Source organism: Alligator mississippiensis, chromosome 3 (assembly GCF_030867095.1).
Source record: "Alligator mississippiensis isolate rAllMis1 chromosome 3, rAllMis1, whole genome shotgun sequence".
Classification (NCBI taxonomy): domain Eukaryota; kingdom Metazoa; phylum Chordata; order Crocodylia; family Alligatoridae; genus Alligator; species Alligator mississippiensis.
In genome coordinates, this window is record NC_081826.1 from 35,701,767 (window position 1) to 35,725,078 (window position 23,312).

At 38.2% G+C, this 23,312-nt stretch overlaps 1 protein-coding gene across 7 annotated transcripts in view; it reads right to left on the bottom strand.

Moving 5' to 3' along the window:
* The window catches only part of RIMS2 (regulating synaptic membrane exocytosis 2), a 933,811-nt gene that overhangs the window by 169,878 nt on the left and 740,621 nt on the right, over positions 1–23,312 (bottom strand). For 6 of the 7 annotated variants that reach the window (XM_059723819.1, XM_059723822.1, XM_059723820.1 and 3 more), the window contains one exon: positions 2,881–2,981. In XM_059723819.1, the coding sequence (XP_059579802.1) occupies positions 2,881–2,981 (101 nt within the window). Of the gene's footprint in view, positions 1–2,880; positions 2,982–10,290; positions 10,327–23,312 lie in introns of all 7 variants that reach the window. The other variant, XM_059723817.1, reaches the window with a different exon arrangement.

Sequence of the window (23,312 nt, forward strand, 5' to 3'; positions counted from 1 at the left end):
CTCATCCAAGTTGCTGATGAAGATGTTGAACAGTGTAGGCCCCAGGACCAAGCCCTGGGGGACCCCACTGTTCATATCCCACCAGGTCGAGTACAACCCATCCACCACCACTCTCTGGGTGCACCCCATTAGCCGATTTTTGACCCATCCAACTGTGTAGGCGTCAATGCCACAGTTGCTCAGTTTGCTAATGAGAATGGGGTGAGGGACAGTGTCAAAGGTCTTCTTAAAGTCCAGAAAGACTACATCCATGGTGACACCATCATCCAGGGATTTATTTACCTGGTCATAAAAGGCCATCAGGTTGGTTTGGTAGGAACTGCCTTAGATGAACCCATGTTGATTTCCCCTAGGCGTGATCTCCCCTGTTGGCCCTTCACAGATGTGCTCCTTAATGATTTTTTCAAGGATTTTCCCTGAGACCGATGTGAGGCTTCTGGGCCTCGATGCTCAGGGGCAACCAGCATTGTTTCATTAGGGGCAGGTCCTGTCAGACCAACCTGATTGCCTTCTACAATCAGGTCACAAAATCATTGGATGCAGGTGTCACGGTGGATGTAGTCTTTCTGGACTTCAGGAAGGCCTTTGACACTGTCTCACACCCCATTCTCATTAAAAAGCTAGGCGACTGTGGCATTGATGCCTACACAGTCAGATGGATAGCAAATTGGCTGAGGGGTCGCACTCAGAGTGTGGTGGTGGTGGACAAGTCATATTCGACATGGAGGGATATGAGCAGTGAAGTCCCTCAGGGCTCGGTCCTTGGGCCCGCAATGTTCAATTTCTTTATTAGTGACTTGGATGAGGGGGTGAAAAGCACCCTGTTTAAATTCACGGACAACACCAAGATTTGGGGTGAGGTGGGCATGCTAGAAGGGAGGGACAGGATACAGCTGGACCTGGACAGGTTACAGGGGTGAGCGAATGTGAATAGGATGGAATTCAATACTGACAAGTGCAGGGTGCTGCACTTGGGCAGTAAAAGCAAGCAGCATACCTATAGCCTGGGGAACTCTCTTCTCAAAAGCACAGTGGCAGAAAGAGATCTTAGAGTCATTATCGTTTCCAAGATGAACATGGGCCACCAATCTGAGGACACGGACAGTAGAGCTAACCATACCTTGTTGTGCATCCACAGATGCATCACAAGCAGGGCCAAGGAGGTGATCCTCCCCCTCTATGAGACACTGGTCAGGCCACAGTTGGAGTACTGCATCCAGTTCTGGACGCTGCACTTCAAGAGGGATGTGGACAGCATTGAAAGGGTCAAAAGGAGGGCCACCTGCATGATCAGGGGACAGCAGGGCAGACCCTATGAGGAGAGGCTACGGGACTTTAACCTGTTCAGCCTTCACAAGAGAAGGCTGAGAGGGGACCTGGTGGCCATCTATAAACTTACTAGGGGGGACCAACGGGGAATGGGAGAGACCTTGTTCCCCCGAGCGCCTCCCAGGGTAACACAGAATAATGGCCATAAGTTGTCAGAGAGTAGGTTCAGACTACACATTAGAAGGCACTACTTCACAGTCAGGGCAGCTGGGATCTGGAACTAACTGCCAAGGGAAGTGCTGCTGGCTCCTACCTTGGGGGTCTTCAAGAGGAGGCTTGACAATTACCTAGCTGGGATCATTTGAGCACAGTTTTCTCTCCTGCCCAGGGCAGGGGTCAGATTAGAAGATCTGCAAGGTCCCTTCTGACCCTATATCTATGAATCTATGAATCTATATGCTATGCTATGCAGCAAATATACCTATGAGCAAATAAACTGGATTACATTTTCTACATGTAAAAATTTAGTTTTCCTTTTGTTTCACTTAATTCTAATTCTTTTTACTACTCACAAGACATTTATTTCTCTCACAATACGTATTTTTCACCATTTGGAATCACATTACTAGAAAACAATTTACTAAATTAACTGAAATTAACTATAGAGCTAATAATACTGCCTAAAATTGGTGGTTTCTTCGCTTTCACATTTCAAATGCCTTATTTTTGTCAGTCCTCATTAACATATATGTCTACAACAAAATTATCTTCCTCTGCAAGCTTTCATTTGTCAAAGGTCTGTTTTTCTCATAGTCTAGCCCTAGACCTCTGAACTTAATGAAATCTCATAGAAGACACTAAATATTTTTTTCCCATAATGGAGTTTAAAAGAATGAAAATATCTTAAATTTAAATAACACATGGTATATGACACTACCCAGTTCCCAGTAACAGGAAATTTTAGACAATAAATGTATAACCTACTACCATGAAAACAACTATTTTTTTTTTTCAAATTGCTACAATTAAGTTGGAGTCTTGTTTACTGACAAGATTGGTAAAAATATCTTTCGAGTAGCTAAACTTTATTAGACAAAATAAAAATTCTGATGTCTGTGTCTTCTTCAGAACTTTAAATATCAATTGGGGTAGCTGATGCAACTGATAGCTCTTCAGTATGAAAATCAGGCATAGGTTTTAGTACTTCTTATACTGAGTTATAATGCTAGAATCTTTCTGTTACTTCCTTTTTATCTTTTATTATCTTGACTCTTACTATCTACTCCACCAGAAATTTTTATAGCCAATTTTTCACTTTTTGAAGTCAATGAACACTGCCTTTCATCAGTTAACTCCTATTTCTTAAACACAAGTTATTATTATGTTTTTGTTAGTTGTAGCATTATTTAGATTTATGTTCCATGTTATAAAACTTTACATATTTTTGCATCTCTTTCAATGATTTAGAACAAACATATAAGAACCTCTTAGTAAAACAATAACATTCCTATACAAGATTCACAGCTTGGTTTATGGCTATGTAGAGGAGTAGCAATTGTTGGATTATCATATTTTTATGCTTTTCAAAAAAAAAAAAAATATCTCCCTTGCCTGAGTATGATAATCTTGCTCCAGCCTGGAGTCTGATCCTGCTACCTGTTTGTACTTGCTCATTTTCATTTGGCGATTTCTCTCTTCTGCTTCCATTGCACCTGTCAAGTAAACAGAATAAGTAAATAAAATAAATACACCTGTTTTTCAGTCCTGAGATTAAAACATAGTTTACGAAATTTCTAATGGAAGAGATACAATCTTATTTTAATTATTGTGTATGTACTTCTATATACATTAAACTATCTTCAAAATTACAATTTTGTGGAAAAAAATGAGAGAAAAGCCATAACTGCAGGAAATTAGTAGTATATTTTATTATTCTAACAATACTTTAATAAATATTTTATTATCTACACAGTACAAATTAACATAATTCTCATATGAAGAAAGAATGTAAATGGAATAGAATGTTTTCACCGGGTTATTACTGTTACGAAAAAAAGGGAAAAATAAAAACTTTTCTTTAAAGAAAATAAATACTAATGTGAAGGCAACCTGATACAGCCTTTTATGGTGATATTCAATTTATATCAACTAATAGGACAAAAGCTGCTATGAGTAAATAAGGCTGACCAGCTATAATCTAATTGGCTTTAATGTCTTTCATTTATCATAATTTATTATAAATACATTTTAATATATATTTTGAATAATTGCACAGTGGTTTTACTGTATCACTCTGCAGTGACATTTAGCTTCAAGAACGATTTCATGATTCACCTTCCTGGATCACAAGAGACCAAACACATGATTAGTCTCTGTAAGACAGGTCCTAGTTTTATCCCCAAGGGAGCATCCCTCTTCAGTCAATCTGCACTGCAACGTCACACACTACTTTAATGAAATAATAACCAAAAAAAGTACCAAAGTAGATGGAGAGGTGGAAGTGAAAATGAGAAGTTAATGGTCTTAGAATAATATTGTGAGCAAATATCTGACCAAAAAGGGGCTATCACCAAAGAAAAAATATGCACACATTGTTTAGCTAGAAGGCCTGATCCTCCTCCCATTTAGTTTAGTATAAATCCATTTAGTTTCATATAAATCCATTGATATCAATAGACCACCAATGTAAATGAATAGAGGGGACTAATGAATGCCAAGTTTCTATCTGAAGCAACATAATCAACAATATTCATTTTTCATAAGGTTTTGTGGCTAATAGTTGTGTTGATTAACTTTTCTAGGATACTAAATGTTTTTTTGAAGAACACAAGATTTTCAATTAATTTTTTTAATTTCTAAATTGAACCTGCTATTTACTTAGTGCTATTGAAAATCTGGCCATTATATATGGAATTAGAAGCTTAACTTTATATACCCTATATACAATATCTTATTTAAATCCTAAGCATCAGTTCTAAGGGTGCATTAACTGTAAAATAAAGCCTTGTGCAGGGCCTCTGTATGGGGCTTAGGATATCCTTGAGAGTCAGTTCTGGTGATAGCACTACTTACTACAAAAGATGCATGTTAATTATTAACAGGGATCCAAGTTTTCCATTTCCCATAAGAAATGAAGAAAAATGTGGATTTCTCCCTTTACCCAAGAAAAACATGGAATTCTTGTTTTAAAGGAGAAACGCACAGATTTTGCACATTTGCAAAGAGCTCTCTGTAAGCTGGCAGAGTTCCAGCCTGCAAGGGGAGTTGAAGGAGGGTGGTTAGGCAGTAGGCACCATGTGTATGTATATGCACATGGCCATCAGACAGACTGGAGAGCAGCTCCTCCAGGTAAGTATGGTAGTGGGGAGGGGGGATTGAGCCCCCCATAAAGCAGAAGGGAGGGAGTCAACCATGGCTAGGGATGGGAATGCTGCCCAGCTGGGTTATGCGTGGGGCTTGGGGCCTGAGGCTGGAATGTATGGCTTCCAGTGGGGAGTGGGACTGAGCCATGAGCAGCCTACACCCAAGCCCACAGCATGCAGCCTGCACCCACCCCCTCCATGGGCTCTGCTCCAGCTGTGCTGCCTGCAGGGGAGGGGGAGCTGGGCTCCATACTCCACTTCACTGCAGCAGCTGCCATCTCCCATGGGTGGCAGCTGGGGCTTGGGCACTGCTGTGGGGGGAGGAGGCTGCAAACCCGGGTCCCTGGCCCTGTTGCCCTGGACACTAGGGGCCCTCTCCAGTGGTGCTGGGGGGCAGGGGGCTGTGGGTGGGGGGCACCAGAAGGGCTTGGGGGGTGTGGGTGGGAAGTGAGGGGCACCAGCAGGTCCAGGGGTGGGGAGGGAGGGGCATTAGGAGGGCTGGGGAGCTATTGCAGGGAATGACGGGCACCAGCAGAGCCAGGGGGCTACGGTGTGGGAATGAGGGGCACCAGCAGAACTGGGGGGTTCACTTGGGAGTGAGGGGCCTGGACCTGCATTCTGTGAGTGAAGGGGGCAGGCAGAGCTCTGATTTACCATGATAAAAAACCCAAAATCAAATACCAAAATGTATAGGTATTTAGAATTTATTTTATTATAGTTACTGAGGAACTGGTAGGCTTCCAAAATGCTTTAAAATTTAAATATATCTATAAAGCATTGTGTTCAAATGATATCTGTATACATATATAGTGGCATTTCATTTTAATCGTGGACTTTGAGGTTTTTACCAGATAATCTGCATTTTTATCAGAGAATTTGAGATTTTTTTATCAAAGAAAACCAGGATCCCAGAGTATAAAACCTGTCTCTTTCAGCTAGAAAATAGGAAGATGGAAGTAATACGTGTAGAGCTTGGGTAGGCAACTTTTTTTTTGGCTAGAGTGCTGAAAAAACCGCAACGTCTGTCTTGGAAGGTGCCGGAGTGTCGACGTGCTGGCGCTCAGAGCAGCTGTTTGCAGCCTCCCAGCTGCAGCCAGGCCATGGAGCCTGGTCTGCTTGCAGCAGGGCTTGCAGCCTTCCAGCTCCCTGCTGGGAGCAGCCTGGGCTCCGTGGCTGGCAGCAGCTGCTTAGAGCCTAGGCTGGTGGTGGTATGCCACGCAAACTAGCCTTGCATGCCTGGGGTTGCTGACCCCTGGTATAGAGTAAAAACAAAAACATTATGTACTATTAGCAGCACACCTTTCTGACCTCTGCTTTCCTTTAAACTACCTCAAAACAAGTCTGATTGTATAGTTTTAGGAATAGGTTAGATAAGGGATGTATGGGATGGATTATCCTGCCTCCAGCAGGCGATGGCCTCCTGAAGTCCCTTCCAGCCCTCCTTTTCTATGAATCTATGAATTCATCAGAAATCCTAACCCTGGGGATAAAAGTCAATGGGAAAAATTAATTACCCATAAAATGGAGTTTTAAGAAAAAAGCAGCAGGTGAAAAATCCTGTAAGATAAATCAAATGTATCACACCCATTTTAAATAAACCATTTAATATATCTGAGGCAGTAGCTGGCAGATACCAATGGGTCACAATTATTCTTTTGTAACTTTCAATTTAATTTAAAGTGCTCTGATAGTGATTAATTTTCTCTGTTCAATAATAAAGTTATTTCTTTATTTGAAATAGTAGATGCAAGTGCTTTGATAAAAAGTTTGAAATGTGGCTGAATTGCTTGGTAGCCTCTGAAAGGCAAAGTACCTATTCACTGCTCTTTTATAATCTCTGGAGCAATACACATAAATATAACCTCACAGACAATTTAAAGTGAAGTGTAATATTTTTCTTTTTTCAGTAGCATAAATATTATAGCAGTTTCCTTAAACAAAACTGAAAATAATATTGTTAGTTCTGGTTAAAAAGAACAACCCATATTTCCATTGAAATTAGGATATTGTACAGATTTTCTGCCATTTTTAATTAAAAAAAATGGATTTTCATCAAAGACAAAGGGACAAAGGATGAATTTGATCCCTGTAAGCTTGTACTATGAAATAATCAACTCTTGTCAAATTTGAAAAAAGTCCATAATTTGGTTATTGTGCCATGAAAAATTAAGAAAACTGCAAGAAGTGGAAATATATTAGAAAAAAGAAAAAATTCTCATATATTTTCAAGAATATATATTTTTACCTACAATCTTGTAAAAAGTAAAAGCAGATGTTTTGTTGCAATTCTAATTTTTCCTATCTTTCCAATACTGTCAGAACCTAATATTATCTGATAAGGAAAACATTTGTGTTGAGGATATATCTAACAAAGGATGCTGTTGCCTACAAAAACTCATGCCTCTCTGAACCAGGCAGTCCAATAAGCCACCCTGCTCTATCTTCTACATACCTGACTTCAAACTAATTTGTTTTACATAATTAAGCAGGAGTTAATATGATTCCTGAATTACTTGGATAAGCAAGATTATCAGTATAAATACCCATAAAAAGCTTTTGTTTCAATTACTATTAAATGTTTAAATCAATTTAGGCACAGTTGTTTTACTGTGTAGGTATATTCTTTGTTTGTTGTAGAAAGATCTGTGCAGACCTAGATTTTTAATAAATTCTATCCTCCTCTCCCCCTCCCCCACCTTGAATTACTGAATTTTAAATTGTTTTATGGTTGTTGGTTGTAGCCATGTTGGTCTAAGGACATAGGTAGACAAGGTTTTTTGGGTAGAGGTGATGTCTCTTTATTAGACCAACTAAATAGCTCGAAAAATTGTTCTTTGCAAACTTTTGGGCGCACACCCTTCTTCAGGCAGAGGGAGAGTTTGCTCGTGTAATGTGTGCTGTCCTGGGTAAAATAGAAGCCAATATACAAAATGCAGGTCTGTGAAAATGCAAATGCATGGCAGTAAGGATCAGAGGGAATGGTGAACAGCAAATGTGAGACAAGTAGGTGGTGGAGGGTTGGAGGTAGGAATGGATCCAGACCATGCCAGGATGAGAAATGTAAAACTGCCAATATATCTCCACCACTCCCACAATAATTACACCCCACAACAGAACCATCACTATTCCTGGACCTTATACCTGCACCGCCAGAAATGTAATACATCTCATCCACTGCACTAAATGCCCTGATAGAAAATATGTAGGAGAAAACAAACAACAACTGCGTACCAGAATTAATGCACACCAGAAATCTATCAAAGACAAAACTACCCAATTACCTATGGCGGCACATTTCTCACAAAACAACCACTCTCTCTCCAATCTCTAAGTTCTAATCCTCAAAGGGAATTTACAAAACACCTTTTGTAAGCAAGCCTACAGACTTCACTTCATAAATCTACTGGATACATAAAATCATGGACTCAATATAGACATTGGATTTATGGCACATTATGACCTGTCTGCTATCTGATAACCCCAGGTAACCTGTCTGCATTTTACCAGCTATACTCTATCACCAGTTGAACATTCCCCCTTTACCCTCCCCACCCAAACTACCTGCCCCATATCTATTGTTCCCCATTCCCTCTGAACCTCACTGCCATCCATTTGCATTTTCACAGACCTGCATTTTGCATATTGGCTTCTGTTCTACCCAGAAGAGCACTCATTACACCAGCAAACTCTCCCATCCCTGAAGAAGGGTGTTTGTGCCTGAAAGCTTGCAAAGAACAATTTTTCCAACTATTTAGTTAGTCTAATAAAAGATATCACTTCTATCCAAAGAACCCTGTCTGAATTTTTAACTGCATCCTCCAAGACCTTAAAATCTTATTTATAGTAAATTAAAATTCTGCAATTCCTACTTATGCTCACCCATATTTTTGAACCTGAGCTAAAGCAAACCAATCAGTGAGAGCTGACAGCCATTTTGATCTATGTCCTGCAGAAGGGAAATGTGAGATGGCTTAGTCCCCCATATATCAAAAATAAAGACAGCTCATTGTATTTCATAAGAAGAAATATTTTTAAAATTTGAGTACAAAACTTTGAATAAACTCAAAAAATAATTTAGATAAAAATAGTTTTGAAAGGATGGTTATAAGATGGCATTAAAACACAATCTGAGAATTACATTAAACTGTTCTACATTTTATGTAATATTAAAACATCTTAAGTTAATTCAGTTGTATGAAAAAAGAGGGAATCCTAGGGGCAATGGAAAGCTCATAATGCAGCAGCTCAGCTGTGGTTCTGCAGTGCATGGAACTGACATGCAGAAAGATTGTTCAGGGTTACTGGGTGCCATAAATTATCATCAGCTGCATCTCCCTGTATTTGGGCAATCAAGTAGGAAACAGCATTCTTAGTGTCCAGTAACTGTTGGAGTTTACAGGTACATAAAGCCTTATATAAGGAGAACAGCACCCATTGACGGCTACTTCTAAACACAGCTTGCACAAGTGTGCAAGTGTTTTAATGTAAACCCTGATATCACTTTATGGCAATTGGGAGAAATGGAATATATGAAGGCATACCCAAGCTATCTTAGTTACCAAGAACAGTGGAACTGCAACAGCATAAACTTCAAACTGGGTGGGATAAGCCTGCTTGAAGCCTTGGTATTTACACGGATTGCTAAACTGTACCAAAGTCTGTTATCATTAATAGTCAAGATGTGACCTATCTGAGCTTTCATAGTTTCATAGGCATTAGGGCTGGAAGGGACCTCGGAAGATCATCGAGTCCAGCCCCCAAGTCAGCTCAACTGTGTGCATACAAGTAGCACCCCTATAGACACCATTTTTTTTTTACCTTGACGGATGTGATTACATTTCCTGATAGGTTTCTTGTGCATCAGTTTTCAGAATTTTACTCTAACATATAAACATATATACATCATATCCAAGCTTTGCCTATGTTAAAGGCTGTTTTACTATACAAAAGCTGCTGAAAGTTGGTTTACTTAACTACTTGAAGTTAACTTGGGCACAGGAGACTTTCTGGATAGTGAAAAACCACCGTAACTGGCTTGTTCTTATCCACTCCTAATCCTGACTGTCCCCATGGAAAGGTGGTGTGGCTGGAGTGTCACCACTAAAATTGAGTAGCACCAGAACGTAGTACTGTGCCTCACCATAGTTCAGAGGGGTTCTTAGCTCTAACTTGTACTGGGCTGAGCTGGTTCACACTGGACACCAGAATCACTGCTGCAATACAATTAAGAATGTAGCCAATCATTTCCTAGTTTATATTTGCATTATTCTTGAATTCAAGATGCAACCATTTTAATGGATTACTCAACTTTTTTATTATTACTTAGGGAAAATTAAATATTTTGTCTTTTTTAAGAGGGTCTAATTAGTGATGAATTTTATTGTAAGTGCAACTCTTTTACAGAGTCAGATATATGGAAGAAGGTAAGTCATTCAAATTGGAGTGGAAATGTGTGACTTTGGCTGTTGAAGTCAAACTAAGGTTATTTTCTTCATAAAACCCAAAATGGTTTTGCAGCATCTGTTTTCTAATATGAATACCACATTCATCAAAATGCACTGATATTTTATGCTGACTAAAGGACTCAGACACATTGCATAATACCATAGTTCAACACAAATGGCAGAAAGACCAAGAGATTTTGAATAAGCTGCCCTACCTGCATCCCCATTCTCTGGATCTGCTTTCTTTTCTTCTACAAATGAATGAAAGCAACATGTAAACCAAAAAAAAACAGGGGGGGGAATGAAAAAATGTAATATAAATCATATATTAAAAAAGAAAAATGAATTAAAATCCACCAAATGTTTTTAAATTCTTTTAAATTTTAAAGTCAACCAGCCAAATTAAATACTCTACTCAGAGGCATATCCCCTGCATATTACTGTGTACATTTTTGCACCCTTATTACAGTCTTATTGCAGGGAACCCATGAGTACTTGCACACTTCGAGACTCCTTAACAAAGTCTATAGAAAAGGTAGCAAGGCAGGTGTCAGATGCAGTTAGCCTGTCATTCTTTTGAATAGGTTGACACGTAAGGGAAAGCCAAACATTTGATTGTGCTATACTCTTTATGCAATGTATATACAGTATACAGTAAAGTGATTCAAGAAAGAAATGTAAATGTTTTAGATATAATTTGGTAACTACATTAAACCTTTCTTTACATAATCGAGCCTTGCAACTCCCTACCGTTCAGCAGTTTAATAATGGTGATTTGTAACTTGTCGTAGAGCTGGAGTACAATGAAAAATAAAAGATACTGGAAGCACTATATAGCCCTCAGTTTGTGCAGATAATTCCTACTGACTCATGTCAACAGACATTATGAATGCAGATCAAGGGCTCTATATGGCCTTAGGGAATCTTCTGTCACAAGAAAATGAAAATGCAGTGAATCCCTATCAAATAATTTGACAGCACACACACTAGACCCTGAAAGCCAGGCGTGGTAATTCATATGTAAGCATTTTAAATCAACATGAAATTTTAATTAGAAATATATTTATTCCTCAGCTCTCCCTCTCTCTCTCTGTCAACCAAAATCATATTAATTTTGATAAATGTAAAACCAGTGAAATGTGGAACAAAAAACCATACAAGTGACAAAACTAAACTATAGTATGCTAGTTAAATTAAATATCTTTTTTCAAGAATTACTGCTTATTAGGGCATTTTCCATATACTTGCTTTTTATAACTTATAGTGTACAGACTGCCTCTCTTGCAAAAGGATAATACACAAAAAATAAATTTGCGGTGATAAACAAATTTTAGTTGATTACAACAGAAAAGACTAAGTTTCATTTAACAAACAGTTGAAAAGAGGTGTGGGATACAGGAGCATAAGAGAAAAACAGATTCCTGAAATGCAGGAAGAACACTAGTCTTGACAGGATAGGGTGGGACTTTTGGGGACTGAATTCTTCAAGTCAGTGTGGAGTGCATATGGCAAGCCACGTTCTATTGCTCATGTAGTAATTTAAGCAAGTCAGTAGATATCAAAGGTTACTAGTAACTAGCCCATAGGCTGATATGGAAGGGGTATTGAGAAAGTTGTGCCAAGATTTTCAGGCAGCCTGTCCTACAACATCTATGGTAGTGGGCATTGCTATTGTAATATTTAGAAAAGTGCTATTTTTTGTGCTTTCAAGAATGTTAACGTTTTCAGTTATGTTATTTTAGATTTCATGAATTATTTCATATAAGCCCATGGCAAAATTATTGCTTCCTCCTGACTGAATAGATTGATATACCTTCCACAGGGGTATAGGGATCCCTTCGTATTTATTCAATACAAAATCTGTGAGGGGAAGAAACATTTATCATAATATCCTTGATTTCTGGCAAAGAATACTTTAAAATGTTCTAAATTGCTTTCACATAAATATTACAAAGAATTTTCCGTTCTATCTGAAATGGCAACTAATCTAATTCTGCTGATATTTGTGAGAAGACTTTTTTATTAATATGTTTCAGATGCTTTTGAAGGCCATGTTTTTTCAACTACCTAGATAATAGGACTTTTGAATAATAGAGCTTTGAGATTATTAAAAAGATGAGCACCTGAACTAGATTAATTTGTTCTACTCTTGCTCACTTTTCTAATGAATTTGTAAAAAATCTCTCTATGTAAAGTAACAGAACACAGTACCACAATGTAGGTTGGTGTTAAAATCTTTTTGGATTGTTATACCTTAAAACTTTAGTTTAAATTATCTGATATTTATTCTAAATAACTTCAAAAAATACACTGTTTAGATTTTATAAGAAGTAAACAGCATTGGGTTTCATTGGCCAGTTAGGAAAATGGACAAAATAGAAAGCGAGAGAAAAGGCTGGAGGGAGGGAGGGAGACAGATCTTGGGAAACAAAAGTGAGGGATAAGTTCAATATGCTCTTAAAGATGTTGCTGCCCAACAAAAATTTGAAAATAACAGAAATGATAATGTCTTATCATTAAAAGTTTCCAAAATACTGGATCATCCTCTCATAGATAAAAACCAGCCAGCTGCAGAATCTCTGACAGCCTGGTCACGATTATCAAGTGATCAGTGGTTTTGGGTGCTTCATGCTAAAGGAGACTGAAACTCAAAGGCTAGGAACAGACATTACACAAAACCGGTTTAAGTGATCAGAAACTGGTTTAAACCTATAACAGAACAGATGTTCAGTGCACATAAACCAGTTTGAAAATGGCTGAAACCAGTTTGAGATAAACCTGGCTGAATGTAGTATCAGAGTTAACTGATTTGGGTCAAACCAGGTTATGCAATGTCTGTCCCAGACCCCTTCCTGATTTAACTTAAACCAGAGTCCCCCAGCATCCCAGATGTTTTGCAGCCCTGGGTGGGACTCTTTGCTCCAGAGGAGAGCTGGCCCCACCCCTCTGCTCCCTGGCTGGATCACTGGCAGAGACTGCAGGTACACCAGTGTCATGCTGGATTCCCCTTGCTCCATTTCCCCCCTCTCCCCCCCACCCCCAACAACTTGCTGTTTAAGCAGGGATTCCCCCCTCCCCTCTCTCATATCATGGACATAGCCCGCATATGGTATACTAGCTAATGCTGAGAGGTGTCTGTGTAAGGCTGACAGGACAGTGTCCACTTACAGCTTGATGGAGTTAATCAACAGGTCAGCTGGTAATGTCCCTCTGTTCCTTCCTTGAAAAAAGCTGTTTAAGAAGTGCTTGAACTAATTCAAACAAGCACCTAACCTCATCACCAGAAGCAAACTTCCTCAAGCCCAGAACACACCAAAAGGATTCAGACTGTGCCATGACAAGAAATGCAAAACCTGCCAACACATCAGCATTCTTGGATCTTACAGCTGCACCTCCAGAAATGTAATATATCTCATCCAATGCACCAAATGCCCTGATGGAAGTAGGAGAGACCAAACAACAACTGTGCACCAGAATGAACGCACACCGGAAATCTATCAAAGACAGGAATACCCAATTACCTGTGGGGGCACATTTCTCAGAAGAAAACCACTCTCTCTCCAATCTCTCAGTCTTGATCCTCAAAGGAAACTTACAAAACACTTCCCAGAGATAAGCCTATGAACTCCACTTCATCAACCTCTTGGATACTAAAAATCATGGACTAAACATAGACATTGTATTTATGACGCATTATAAACTGCCTGACATCTGATCCCCCATGTATCTCCCCATTATTCATCCCCCTTCTCTCTCTTCCCCCCCCAACCCAGCCTGTCTCTCACCCATTAACTCCTGAATCTACATTTTCACTGACTACCTGTCTCATATGCATACCAGACCAGCCTCTGGCTTCTTTACTTTTCATTCCATCCAGGAAGAGCACACACCAACTGCAGAAACTTGCTTAGCCTGACGAAGGGTTTTTGAATCTGAAAGCTTGCTTAATAATTGTTTTCCAACTTTTTAAGTTGGTCTAATAAAAGATATCAGATTCCCCCAAAGAACGTTGTCTGAACTAAGGAGAGAGGCTGTTGTTCTGCTGATGGACTGATAAATGCTATCAACTCCCTGTGTAGCTCCCTGCTGTGTAACTCCCTTCTGTCTTCCTCGCTGGTCAGGAGCAAGGTGGTGAGGGGGGAACCTCTCCCTAATCAGAACATCCTGCCAGGGCCTGGCCATGCTCAGTACTATGGAAGGGAAGGGAGGGATGCTTTGGTGTCCCCTGGCTTCTAGCCTGAGCCACTGCAAGCATGTGCCTGAATTCCTTCAGTCCAGAGGGGATGTCTGTATGGTTACAAACTGGTTCTGCCTAGCCAGGTTAGACTAAACTGCAAAGATTGAATCAATTCAGGCTCAGGCTTTTGCAATGTCTATCCCTAGCCATAAGGTCCTAAACAGTCTGGGCCCTATGTACCTAAGGAATCTCCTTTTCCCTCATGCCCCATCACAATCCCTATGTTCAGCTGAGAGCAACCTCCTACAAAAACAATCAATACACCAGATCCTCATAGCAAAAACACATGGGAGGTTGCTCACTCTTACTCCTCAGCTCTGGACTTCCTTCCCTATTGAGGCTGGTCAAAGCCTGAGCCTGGACATCTTTTAGTAACTGCACTGCAAGTTTCCTATTTTGCAGGCATGTACCCAACAAAACTAGGATAAGGTGTCTTTTTTTGTGGGTGGGGGGAGAGGGTCTCTGCTGTATCTTCATGCTCTAGTTCCCTTTTAAGTTGTGCTAGTCCACTTGTCACTCCTGTTTTTAAGTTATTCTGTTGTTTTTATTGTAAGACTAACTTATACTATGTCCTGAGACTTTGTTGGGAAGGGTGGCATATAAATTAAATAAATTCTTATTCTTATTATTATTATTATGTATGAAAAAGAACAATTTTATCAAGTTTGTTTCCATGTTGAAGAGGCTAACAGTACTTTGATGTTTAATCGTATTATTGTTTCTTAATATTCTTTGTGGCCATTAGTTACTCAAATTACAGCTATTTTATAAAAAATTAATATCATAAAATTGCATTTGTTGATATTTTTATAGTTTTGGTTTCCTATGAATGGAGAGAGCTAAATTACAGCAATGAGTCTAACTGGCTAAGGAAATAATGAGTAAGCTGGTTAAAATGTCAAAGTTGTACTTAGCAGCAATTATGAATTAATGCCTGAAATATTTTGTTGTTTTCTTTTTTAGTTTGTTTTTATTTTAATGTATTAATTAAACTAACTTGGGAATATCAGATCATTTTCTAATAGCAAATAAACTAGCTGGCATATTTGCCCTGATGCTCTGATACAGGCTATTTTAAGGGGATTCAGTGAGAGCATACTGTCCTTATTACTAAGGAATCAAAAAAATAGAGACAGTGATGTATCAAGCTTATCATTTATCATTGGTTTCATTCCTAAAACAGTGTTTGATATCTTATAACATATGAAACTCTTTTATCATATCATTTAACATACATCTTTGATAAAATATATATAATAATGCCATATGGTATGTTGTTTTTGATTGTCACTACAGTTTCATCACTTATGAATGCAGCCAAAGGATAAAGTAAGGGAGTGGATGGTAGATGGTTCTTTTTCTGTATCACACTCTTTTAACCTCTAATTATGATGATTCCAGGCGCAGACCAACACAAACTTTATAACGTACCATACTACCATTTACTACACACACACAAAAAGGTCACTAGTCCTCCAATAGAACTGATTTTTCATTAAACTTATGCTACGCAACATTAGGTAGGTAACTGAGATGAGTAGGGGAACCTTGATTTATCAGTGTTTATTAGTATTGTGCTCATAAAATAAAAATAAAAATGTTTACTTCTGGATGTGACTGTTGTTTCAATATATTAAAAGACAATATGAGTTAAAATATAAACAAGAGACTTCAGCAATGTTTGGCAGTCAGAGTAGACACATGTTTACTAGAGTACAGTCTGTGTGGTACCAACAATTAATTTGATTTACAATCAAACAGTAGAAGCAGATGGCCAAATGCTCTGTGTGGCAAGAAACACATAGGTCTTTTTTCTGATTAAGAAAAGAGCAGCAAAAACACACACAACATTTATTTTTAAAAATATGTGTTTAAACACTAAAGCAGAATTAAATCATGTAAGTACAATAATTTAATTATACTGGGGTCAAGGCAGCCCCTGTATCTATATGTAAGAATCTTATTAAAATGGCCTGAGTTTTAGAAGTTTTGGGCCTCTGAAAATCTATTTTATTTAGGTGCCTAAATATGTGAGTTGGGGGTGTGTCTTTAGGTATAAACATTTAAAATGTTAGCCACAACTGCTATAGTTGTATTGCTAATTTCCAGACAGTATAGAAAAGAGGGAAAAGGAGCAGCAATAGTGGTTTTCTTAGATGTTCTTTTTCAAGACTTCATCTAAAAATGTTGTGTTTAATTTTGTAGTACATGACTTATGGTTTGAAAAGTTAAGTTATATCTTTCAAAGTGAGTGGCAGGCCCTTTGTGAACAGTGGGTGTATCTAAACATTCATTAATGCACCATAGTTATTGCACATTAAATTTAGTACCTGTATAATCAAGTACTAAATTAATGCGCAGTCACCTGCATTCCTGCACAGCAGCACCAGTGCACACATTTTTAGTGCCATTACTGTGCAGAAGCCTAATAATACTGCGCAGTAGCATATTAGCACTGTTTGTATTGTGATGCGCTACTGTGCAGTTAGCATCTCATGTAGATGTGCCCCGTGTCACCTTTTACCATATACATACTAAATCCCGTTAAAACTGGGGACACCCTGGAGCCAACAGATGGGCATCCTGAAAGGACAAAAAGGTATGGGAGATGTTTTGTTGTCAAGGCAACACAGGGGAAGAAGGAGATGCAGATCTTCTAAAAAATACAGGCAAAGATGAAAACTGTGGGACTGCCCTCATCAGTGAAGAAGAACTGTGGATCCCCCAGAAAGATCTTCTGAATACCTGGGCTGCAAGAATATATTGTGCTCTCAGGATTCTGTAAGACTGGTGCAAACTTTGTGTTGTTGTTTTGGCTTATTATGTTGCATTTTGACTTATGCAGATTTTCTCTTGTCCTGTGGCTTAGTGTGTCTTAGCCAAGACAAAGTTTTTCTTTTGTTTCTTTGTTTTATGCTTGAAATAGCTAACTGCTGTGCTCAATAAATACTTTCTTCAGAGAGTGGACTATTCTTGTCCAAGCATTTTATGACTTCATTGCCCTCACCTAAAGTCTAATATTAAGACTAATAACAAGTACAAAGAACCTTAAGTAACTGCTGCAGCAACAAATTACAAATTATATTCCTGTGTAAGAAAAAACGTAGAAGGCAGGATAGAGCTTCATCTTACACACTAACTGAAGTCCAACTACTCTCTCTGCCCTTATACTTCTCTCTGCTCATGTATGAGAAATAAAGTGATTTTAAATAAGATATGGCTTATTATTTTTTATGAGAGTGAAGTATCAATCACAGTCCTCAAAAGAGAAAGGTCAGAAGAAAATTCTTCAAGTCAGCTGCATCCTTGGAAGGAGGGCATGTCCCTGTCTGTTTTCTTTTTGAAAATTAATTAACAATTTTTTCTTGTCCTCAGACTGATGTATCAAAGAAGTCTTTGATATCAGAGGAACCTTGTGTATATTTCTCACCATCTACATTATTTTTTGACACAATGGCTGATCCATGAAAAGTATGTTACATTAAACTGGTCGACATTTTCAAAATGATTGCCCCCATTAGTAAAAGGATCAGGACTCATGGTAAAGGTGATATCTTTTATTAGATCAATGAGATTTTTGCAAAAAAAATTCTTTATTTGCAAGCTTTTGGGCACAAACACCCTTTCTCAGGCATAAGAGTAAAGATTGTAAAAGCTCTCCTAGGTAGAAATGAAAGTTCATATTTCAGAGAGTTGAAGGTGTGGTAAAATCTTCTGTTTGAAACAGCTCATTTATGCAAATTAGGCTCACAGAAAAGTTGGAATAGTTTGCCTCAAAGTTGTTTGGTGGCAAGCAGGATGTATAGTCATATTTCTTTCTGATTATGATGTTTGATATTTCACAGAAGAGTAAAAAGATAGAATACTCCTCTGGGCAGGACTCTCTTATATGGTAAGGTATCTCTGGGCTCTGTGATAATACAAATTACCTCGAGCAAAGGCAGGAGTAGGTTCTTAGGTTTCAGGTGGTAAAACTTGCTTTGTCCTTGTAAAATTGTGAAGATTTCATTTTTAAAATTGGCTAAAATTTGATATCTTCCATATGGCTACAACCTGGATACCTGAGCCCCTTAGTAAAATAACTGAAGGAAAGTGATTTGGTGATCTAAACTTTAGAACAGAAAGCTCAAGAATCTCTATAGATTATAGAAGACATCAGGAATCTTAAAGGGAGCAAAGAAGAAGAAAGCCGAAATGATATTCTCACAGGTCTGTCTCATTCTGTGAGCAAGAAAAGGCAGGAAATACTAGTGATGAACTATTGGCTATATCATTGGCCTGGCCCTGAAGGCGGTTTGTTTGTTTTGATGTTTTCCTGTTTGTTTGTTTCTTTGTAACACACTGGCCCAGGTTCCAGTGGCAAAAGAGGCTGTCTGAATGGCATGGCATACATTTCACTGGTAGCAGCAACTTATTTTCTTGGTTGGAGACTGGCTGAAGCAAATAGGAGGCTGTCAAACATATAACACAAAGGTGCTAAAAATACAAATATAGCACAAACTCAACATGTCAAAAAAAGGTTTGAAGAAATAGTTCAATTGAATACATACCAATAGTAAAAATCTGGGTAGCAAGCAAGAGGAATCAGAAAATCTTGTTGATGTGAAAATATATAATACAATTGTCTGAAACTACTGGGAAACGAATACAGCCAAGAAAGGATACCACTGATCAAACTAGAAAATTACCATCTGCTGATATGGAAAGAAAAACTGCATTGCTATTGGGAGCTTCATATTAAGAGACTTTGGAAACTAGAGGTCTGTGGAAACCATCACAAGAATTTCTAAAAGTAATAGGTGATAATAGTCAAACATTAAAGGTATCTCACCCAAGATTACATAACTCTTTTGAATCTCAGTGTGAAGAATAAAGATGGACTGATTAATCAATGGCTGTGAGTTGGTGGTTGTTGAGGAAACGGTGATCATGACTGCATTAAATATGGACAAAGTACAGTCCCAAGGGCCATTACACTTTTATTGGTATAAATGATCAGAAACTGGGTATAGACCCATAACAGAACAGAAGTTTGGCACACATAGTCTGGCTTAAAAATGGCTGAAATCCATTAAACACCCCCCTCCCCCCCCCCCGGGCAAATGTGTGTTTTGCTTGCTACCAACCTAAAACACACTGCTTAAGGAAACCCACATAACTTAGATCAATTCTGCCTTGGACTTTTGGAATGCCTGTACCTGACCAAGATGTAATATATATACTTCGTTCTTCAAAAACACCAAAAGCTGAGGAAAATTATGAACAAAAGCAACTGGGACATAAAATTTGGATAGAAATATATGAATAAGGCATCAAGAAACAATCTACTGCTGGCACTGCTAAGGACAATATGGATGAGTTTTTAAAATATGGTAGAATTAAATAAATGAAAGACACACCTCCCACTGACATATGGAGGTGTTAATTTTTAATAATGATGTGGAAAAGGCAGACATGTTCAATAAATGTGTTATTTTGTACTTGGAAAGAAGCAGAACAAGGTACTTAGATAATATGTGAATGTTGAATACTTTCTTAGAAAGGAGGATGTTAAATAGTATCTACAAGGAAGAAGCATTTTCAAATCAGCACACCCAGATCACTTGCAACCAAGAATCCCAAATCAACTGAGATCTCTGAACACATGATGTTAGTTTTTTAACAAGTCTTGGACTACACGGAAAGTTCCAGAAGCCTGCAAGAATAGCAATGTTGGAGCATGACCTTGGTCCTGGGAAAACAGTGGAAAAATGGTATTCAATATGATAAATAATGTGACTGTAAAACTTTTTGATACAGGCAAATACATAAATGTAATACATTTTTGTAAGGTGTTTGACTTTACATTGCACCATGTGATGCAATTCCAAGAGAGCATATGGTAAATAGATTAAGGACCTGTTAACTAACAGATTTCAAAAAGTAATTGTCAATGGGGAACCTTGACTGAATTGGATTCTACTGGGATCATTATTACGCTCCCTGCTTTTCAACATTTTCCTCAGTAATCTAAAAATAAAAATTAAATCACTGATGATAATATTTTCAGATTAACTAAATTAAATTATCATTTCAGCAAATGATTCAGTCATACAGAGTGATGTGAATCACTTGTTAAAATGTGATGATTCAAATAAAATGTATTTTAATACACAAAAATGGCAGGAACAAGGAATATAGGCACAAGAAATAAAGGCCTACCTACATAATCTTAAAATCATATAAAAATGGCTTGAAGAGGCCTTAGGAAGTCGTCTAATCCAACCTCAGGGTAGGCTCATCCTCGACTAAACCGTCCCAGACAAATGTCTGTATAACTGGCACTGCAAAATGTACAGTGTTAAAGATTCCACAACATTTCTAAGATATCTGTTCCAGTTAGCCCACATTAAGAGCACCTAAAACTTGAATGACTGCAACTTAAGTAAGAGAAGGAGAAATTGTAATTGCAGAGTATTCAATTTGGGTTTCTTCCTCCTTTAAAAATGTAGGAAATACAAAAACGAATTTAATATAATGTATTTGCACTGGTTAAATCAAGCTCTCTAAATGTAGGATATACCAGAATTATGACTGCTTAGGCCACTTAACTTCTGCCTCCTTATGCGTATGTTATGGTACACATCATTTTTAATTATGTAATCTTTAATTACATTTGTTTCTATAGGATCCCTGCCTCATTCAGGATAAATAGTACTTAGCCTATTGGATTTTTTTTTCATTTCTCGTGAACTATATTAAAAAAACATATTTTTAAATAGACCACAGGCAATGAAGTCATCAGAAATACAGGGAACTCAGAGCATTTGCCAATTTAACTTTGAAGAGACTCAAATGTAATCTATTTTTCAAATCTTAATGTTAATCCTCTACAGAAAGATGGATTATTTTTATGTTTAGGCACACAGCTTCAGATCCTTGTTACTGTCCTCCTCTGACCATTAAATATAGCAGCACTGAACAAAATTACCAAAAACAAAATTAACCTGGAGTATCAGTAGGTAGGTGAATGAAAAAGAAAGATTTCTATATTCTCATCTTGAAAACATTATGATTTTTCATAGGTACAAATTGTTTAAACATAAACAAAAGTTCTTGCCCATGATTCTAATTCTCTAAAGACAATAAAGAGAGTCTAAACTCTGGAGCTGAATCGCACTGTGCTGGTACACGGAGCCTTAAATTGCAGTCTGTGAGACTGGGGGGGGGTACTTTACAATTAAATTGAACAAAAATACTTTCTAATTTATGTTCCACAAAATTCCTACTAGAAGCCCCACAAATGTTAGGCAGTTGGCAAATGGAAAGGATGGACTACAGAAGCTGGACTACAGAAGGATGAAAGAGAATGGAGGAAGTTAGAGAAAGGTTAATGTAAATATCTATACATGGCAGCAACTCTTCTTAGCAGGTATTTGGCAGCTGGAACTGAAGGGCAGCCAAATCTAGAGAATTCCACTAAGTCTGTTGTTGGATTTTCACCTTTCCAACAGCAACTAGCCCAGGCATGATAGCACAGGGCAGATAGCTGTCATCAGTCCCTCAGTAGAAGGTTAACAGTCTTGCAGTAAATAGGGAAATAATTCATGACTAAGAAGTCTGATCTGAGATCCACATGTTCAGCTGCAGATTTGGCAAACAATTCTGGGAGCAAGGAGTAGCTCCTGGAGTAGAGCCTTTGATGCTAGGTGAAAGCTCTTTCCCTTTATCTCTCTTATCTATTCACCTCCATAGTGAAGTGAGTTAGTTCAAAATTCTTTGTCATACATGATAGTGCCTTTGGGGACAACTCAGTGCTCGTGTCTCCCAAGTATTGATATTACTAGTGCATTTCTTCAGACTCGCCTTCAAGGTGTCCTTAAGTCTCTTCTTTTGCCCACCTCTTAATGCACTGGTGATTCTCAGTGACTTGAGAGTATAGGACCTATTTTGGGAGCCAGCTGTCATGAATCCTTATGGCATGTCCTGTCCAATAGAGTTGGTGCCATATAAAAAGGGCTTTGAAGTGAGTGGTGTTTGCTTGATCCAGAACACTGGTGTTCATTCTTCTGCCCTTCCAACTGAAATGGAGGATTTTCTGAAGACATTACTGATGGTAACATTCCAAAGCTTTTGGGTGTTTCCAATATATCACCTATGTTTCACACATGTGCAACTGGGTAGCAGCTGGTAAGCAGCTTTTCTAAGACCAGCACATAGAGATAACTGCAGCCAGGGAAGCAGTCCAAAAATGAGCACACAGATATCTAGGTGACATCAGTCAACTTCAAAATTTTCTAATTTAGGCACCTAAGCCCATGATTTTCAAAAGTGCTGAACACTGAGCCCTTGGTACATGGAAGTCAGGACTTTATTTTGTTGGATATCTTTAGACATCTAAGTTTTGAAAATATGGGCCCAAATTAACAGTAAAGGGACCACCAACTGCTCAAACAGAACGGGTTTACCAGCATGGTAAACGCTCTTGGTTTTAACTCTGGCATTTAACTATCCCGATTGGGTATGGGGCTAATTATAGGACTGTAGTGGTTGGACTTCCTCACTATAGTCATGTGGATCTCAATCAGAGGCATGAGATTCAAAGCTACTGTTACACTAAATAATATAAAAACATGGGCAGAGATGCAAGTCACCTAATCAAAATGTGTGCTAAAATGTTACAGGCTCCAGCCAGGAAGCTTTATCCTCATTTATTGTGAAAAGTGTATGGTGTAGTGTTGATCTGCTCTCCCTACCACTAAATTAACAAGATTACAAGTTACTTTATTCCTAACCAAAATATAATAAAAGAGATCCACTGTATTGAATCGTAAGAAGCTCATTTAATACTTATTGATGAGAACTATTCAAAACAATTTGTTTGTACTATGGGTTCTCTGATTTTCCCAAGCATTAAATTAATACTCTGATCATTCTTCTTCCACGGCTCTGTCTGCAAACTCCTTTAATGCTGTTTTAGCCAATCCTCTACCAATTTTATCCTAAGTTTCATGGTACTTT